Below are 6115 nucleotides of genomic sequence, written 5' to 3'. Positions count from 1 at the left end.
ACAGAAATGTTTATGTCTTGCATTACAGTTTTTTGCAGTTGCTAACATCCATTTGTCCATTCTGTATTCACATTTTCAAAACTCTAAACACAATTATCACAACATCTGTTTGTTGTGACCATACCATTAATACAATTAATGTCGTTTTCACACAAGATTTAGTCAATGCACACGTTTCTAAAATCCTTACATTTTCTTTTCACACAAGCTTACCTCATATCAAAATAATGGATCTTTCAAATATCTTTAACAAATGCTTAAACACATCATGACAGAATTGAAGACCTAATGATCCAAACTTTAAATATAATGTAAAGCCTCTACTTTTGCCACAACAGCTCAAAGAGCTGATAAGAATTATTGTTCTACTTGGGAAACAGCTGGTTCCAATTTGTCAGAGAGGAGCAAATATCACAATGTGCGCTGCAATCTCAAGTGCTGGTTTGGTCCTGCAGAAAAGCCAGATAGGTCCCTACAACACAGAGCGCCTTCTTTTGTTTTAGATGACCTTAATCAACAACTGGTGCCAGAAGCAGAAAGGGAACAAGTGGGAGGAAACATGACAATATTTGTTATTGCATGGGACAACGTAGCATTCCACCATTCACAAGCAGTCACAAATTGGTTTGCAGCCCATCCGAGAATGATTTCACTTTTTCTTCCTCCATACTCTCCATTCCTTAACCCCATTGAAGAATTTTTGTCTGCGTGGAGGTGGAAAGTCTATGATCATCGACCACATGATCAAATGTCCCTTCTGGATGCAATGGAGGCTGGCTGCAGAGACATCTCAGCTGAAGATTGCCAGGGGTGGATAAGGCATTCTAAACGTTTCTTTCCAAGGTGCATAGCAAGAGACATTATAAGGTGTGATGTTGATGAGAACATGTGGCCAAATGCTGATGATCGTGTAGATTAGGACTTTTTGGTCTGTCATTTTGTTTTATTTTTGTCTATTGTTGTAAACACAGGGCAAAGTGCTTTTTTCTGTGATTACTGATAGCAATGTGCAAATGCCAATACCGTAAAGCCTTTACTGCAGCAATTCTGCCCTTTTTTTTATAATCCATAAAGTACTGATGGCTCCACTGTACATATACTATATGAAATTTATCCACACACACAATTTTAGTGTGTTTACAGTAAGGCTGACTGAATTACTGTATTTCTACATTTTTGGATATCAAAGATGGTTTTCATATTGTATACAGTTCAATGAGAAGTAATGTCATTTTTGTAAAGTGATTACTTTTTTACATTTTGACAGTCTGTGCACTATGACTGACTATATGTTCCTGTTGGATAGAAAACTAGTGCTAATGTTTTGATCAAACGACTCAATTATGAGTCAGGTTTGCTGTGTTTTGATAAAGTTAGTATATGTAGAAAATGGTATTTTGCATTGTGAAATGTAAAGTTTGTATTTATTTAACAAAATGTGGTTTTGGTCCGAAAATGAACCATTTGGCCAGGTGTGTGATGTAACTGTGTTGCTGTGTTAAGAGTTTAGAAAAAGTATTTTAAGTATTGGTTAATGCTTGTTAGCAACAGAAAAAAACTGTAATGAGTATCAGAGTAACTTTGTTTGACAATGAAGTAAAAACATCACTGTTATAGTACTGTGGAGTGCAATATGACAGAGGCTTTAATAATCAGTTTATACTAAATCAATATAAAATGTCATAGCAAAATGTGGGTGATCCATCATGAAACTGAAAACCCAACAACTGTATCAGATTCCTGTAAATGCTTAACCTCAGTTGTGATGTTTGAATACATGGCAGGTAGGGCTTTAAACACCAGTCAGTATTCTTTGGCAGGCTTTTTCCCAGTATCTTTGAACTGGAGACCTTTTGTCCCCTTCCCATCACCTTTCAAGCTTGGGGAAAACCCCTCAATAAGTTTCTGAGCAGATTTTATTTCTGGATGCAGTAGTATTGGTTGTCGATCTAAAATGTTCAAAATACATAACTAAATGCTCAAAGTGCCTCAGAAAAATAAAACCACACATGACATAATTTAAAAATTCATTTATTATTTTAGATGTTTTCGCCTTTGTTATACAAAGATGTTAAATAACTTAAATACATTCTTACCAGTCATTTGTGATCTGTCTATACCTACAAGCTATACACATGAGGTAGAGGAAAATAATTTAAGGTTCCCATAAGACATGAATAAGTGAACATGGACAAAACTTTGTTGGCATAGTATCATCACATAGGTTAATACATGTGTTGGTGTCTTTCATCCTTGTTTTACAAGCACAGCACAAATCCCAACAAAAGGTATATGCAGTACATGTAAAATGATCCAAAGGTGAATATAAACCAGCCCACACTGATGCAGTCTTCAGTTCATACCATATCATATAGTTAACATTACTAAGCCAGTCTTTTCACAAAATATTTAAATATACAAATGGATCAAATCCTGACTGACTTTTTTTATACTTTCATAAATGTCTCATTGCCATTGATTTGTTAGTGCTTAGATAACAGCAAATGTTGAGATATGTTCATAGTATAAAACTGCTTTTTGAAGCCTCCACCCCCAAAGGAGCAAACACCCAAAAGAAAAAAAAAGGAGTAAAAATACAGGATTTAAAAAAATCAATTTAGACTTTAATGTTATTTACACTAAACACATGCTTGTAATATATTTAAAAATAATTTATCTTTTATTTTTTTCATACAAAATTTTTTTTTTTTACATGATCCACTGACGACTAAACAGCGCATTGTTTTAGATTTGAGAATATGGATGACTGTGACATTTAAAAACCGGTTGACTACTGCATCATGTTCATCTTTCTCAGGAGAAATTTTCAGCCTATGTACAATCTATAAACAAACAAAAATGCACCCAGTGTGCATTTGGTATTCCTGTCATGCCTGTAGAGAACCTTAGAGTGTTTAGGAGTGTATGTGAAGAACGCACACCAGAAGCTGTGGGAAGCTGGCATTTTTGCTTCGAGTCTCAACATAGCTATTATGGTTTGCATGTAGCATGCAAAGTCCTATGTATATGTTTTGACCAGTCTTTATTTGGCATACCTCCTCATCAAAAGGCTTGGAATTCATTTCCTCAGGACAAAGAAGCCAAGCAAGCCTCTCTAAAGCATGATTTTGCTGTCAAGGATGTCAGTTTAATTTCAAATATTAGGATGATCATCTTTAAAGAGTAAACTGTCTCTTTAGACATGTTTAATGATGTTTGGCATGGCTCTGTATTGTGTACCGCTGATCATAATCTATAACCATTTTATTACAGCACCTGTGTGCTGTTTCCAAAAATGTCCTGCCCTAGTATTTCTTAGCGCTACTTAATTTACTCTGCTTCGGTTGCTTGTGAGAGTTGAACATGTGCCTCGCTTTTGTCTCGATACCACAGGAAAAGAAACCACTGATATTTACAATTACAAAAAGAAAATTTAAAAAAGATTCTGCACTATATCCATAAATACAGATCTTTAAATACTTTAAAGGGCTTTTGGGCTTCAGTGCGTGGATGGTGCTATCATACAAAGGTGGGTCCCTCACTCAGTAGTTAATTCACACCCATCAAAAACAAGGCATACTGTTTAAGGTCCTACTATCTGTGTTCCCAGAACCTAAGTGCTGAGAATACAATGAAACTGTATTGTCTTAAGAGTGTACAGAGACACTTTTCATATAATCAAACCTTTGATTTAATGGTTATGTTTCATAGCATTAATTTGATATTTTACAAAATACATTTATTCACTTTCCTCCTTGAGATTTCGCTCTCATATTGATGTTGTTATAATGAAACTACAGCCAGCAACCATTTATCTTAGTCTCGCACAAAGACTGGAAATATGGGTGTAGCTAGCCTGTCTGAAGGGAACAAAATCCATCAACCAGCACCTGTAAATCTTACTAATACTATAGCTAACGCTGCATCTTCTTCATAAAAATGACAAGTTGTAGTTGTTCATAGAGTTATGGGGGTTAGTTCCTGCATTAAACAAATGAGACATAACTACTGAGTGAGCTTTAGATGCGTTGATTTTGTCACCCTTGGACAAAGTCAGACTAGCTGCTTCCCTCTTTCTCTTTATGCTAAAATAAACTACAGTAACCGGCTGCTGGCTGTAGCGGTATATTTACTACAGACATAAGAAATGTATCAACCATCTAAGCCTTGGCAACAAAATAAATGAGTGAATTTCCCAAAATGTCAAGCTATTGGTCTAGACTGTTACTTTAGTTGCATGGCAGGGCTCAGTATACTGCATTGTGTTAACCGTGCTATTGTGTGCCAAGCAACAATTTGAAAAAGCAAATTAACTCAACATCTAAAATGACATCTGGAAAATGATATCTGCAAAACTTCGATGTCTGCATTTAGATATCAATTTGCCAAACATTACACAAATATTATAAAATATATTTATATTAGCTACGAGGCTTATGCTTTCATCTTCACACTAGGAATTCTGCAGACACGTCAAGTTAGATTTCCTGTCATTGTGTTTGGACAGACTGACAGTTCCTACTGTACATACTGCATGTCTACATGTTGATGTGCCTCAGTCAAATCGTGGCAGCTGAAGAGGAAAAATGGATGTGAAATGGCAAGCGGCTACATTCCTCCAGTTCTCCACAGTCTTCTTTACAAGTTCAAAGTATAATAAGTAAATTTAAAAAGTAAAAGCTTTACAAAGCTACTTTTTCAAAATTCTCTTTATTTTATCTGTCTCTCACATGGACTGTCTGCTTGTCCAGTGATCACTTGTTGCAATAGTACTGGCTGTATCCAGTAGTCACTGTATAGTAGCTGCTGAATATTGTTTGTATTTACACATTTTATGTCTGTTCAGTCCAAATAGTTCTAGTGGTTTAAGTTATTCCCTGAACACTGGTTCGCTTAAGGCCAAGAATAGCCTAAACTGACTGGTTCCATTATTTTCTGTTAATGCATTTACTAACAGGTCCGTATTATATTACAATAAAAAAAGAGATTATTTTCTCCCTGTGAAGGAGTAGTCCCAAGGGAGCTATAAATTATCCACAGCAAGATGATAGACACATGTGTGCTGCTTTCCAAAGGGCCTTGTCAACATGAATCAAGAAGCAAAACAAGTGAGAGCACACAAACAACATGCATTTGTGTGGTTAGTGGTTTGTTTTAACATGGTTATATAAGTGGCTTGTATAATATTATTATAATATAACTGAATTAATATACATACATATGCAAACACACAATGTGTATGAATGTAAATATGTGCGTGTAGAGTAACTCTTACACCCTGTCTTTTTTAGCAGTCTCAGAATATGGTTTTCATAGCCATAAAAGTCGTCATTTGAACTCCCCTCCCCTTCACTAACGCCTGCTCACATGCAAATGCACACATGTAAAAACTGATAAACACTCCCGCCGACACACACACACACACACACACACACCAATGCTCTTTGGGCAAGGGCCTAGAGACCAGCCTGTTGGTGTTACTATCCTTAAATAAGAAACTTGATAACTCATTGCTAATTTCTTGTATCTTTTGGTTTTCTCCTATGGTGATGCAATGGATTTTGTTAATAGCAAAAATAAAACCGACTTTCTTTAAGGCAAAACCAAAACACAAAAAGCTTGAGATGTTGACCGATTTGTCTGAAAAGGTACTTGATTCTGTAGACCCCAGACACAGGGGCCACAGGACATCTGAAATCCCTCAAAGTGCTTATTGCTTCTCCGTCAGCTCACACCTCTTCGTTTGCAGAACACTGTTCCGACAGTGGAAGCAAAACTTGGTTTGAGAACAAAATAACCACTTCTCTTCAATATGACCATCTTTCTCTTGCTCCACTGGTCGTACAAACCGACAGGTAACTGCTTTACCCTTTGCAGGTATAGACTTCTTCTCTCTGTGTGCACTGCTTGCATTCAACATAGCAGCACCAGCGCACCTGGCACTGGCAGGGCCTGGTCACCTCCCTACTTTGAGTGTTATGGCCTCGCCCACAGCAGATAGCATCACAGTTCTTATCCTTGTAACACTTGCGGGCCGCCGTGCCGGACGAGTACTTGCTTGGTCTACAGAAACTGGGTGAGTCCTCGATGTGGAGCAGGTCCATAGTGCGAGGAA

General features: G+C 36.8%; 1 protein-coding gene across 1 annotated transcript in view; it reads right to left on the bottom strand.

Annotated features, from left to right (window-relative positions):
* Positions 1-2056: 2056 nt before the first annotated feature.
* wnt9a (wingless-type MMTV integration site family, member 9A) overlaps positions 2057-6115 on the bottom strand; it is a 24902-nt gene continuing 20843 nt past the window's right edge. The window contains exon 5 of the mRNA XM_020587890.1: positions 2057-6115. Coding sequence (XP_020443546.1) covers positions 5865-6115 — 251 coding nt within the window. The 3' untranslated portion in view covers positions 2057-5864.

This window comes from Monopterus albus, unplaced genomic scaffold, assembly GCF_001952655.1.
Source record: "Monopterus albus unplaced genomic scaffold, M_albus_1.0 scaffold486.1, whole genome shotgun sequence".
Classification (NCBI taxonomy): Eukaryota; Metazoa; Chordata; class Actinopteri; order Synbranchiformes; family Synbranchidae; genus Monopterus; species Monopterus albus.
Note: the sequence above shows the minus strand (reverse complement) of the source record. Positions and strands in the feature narration are given on the sequence as shown.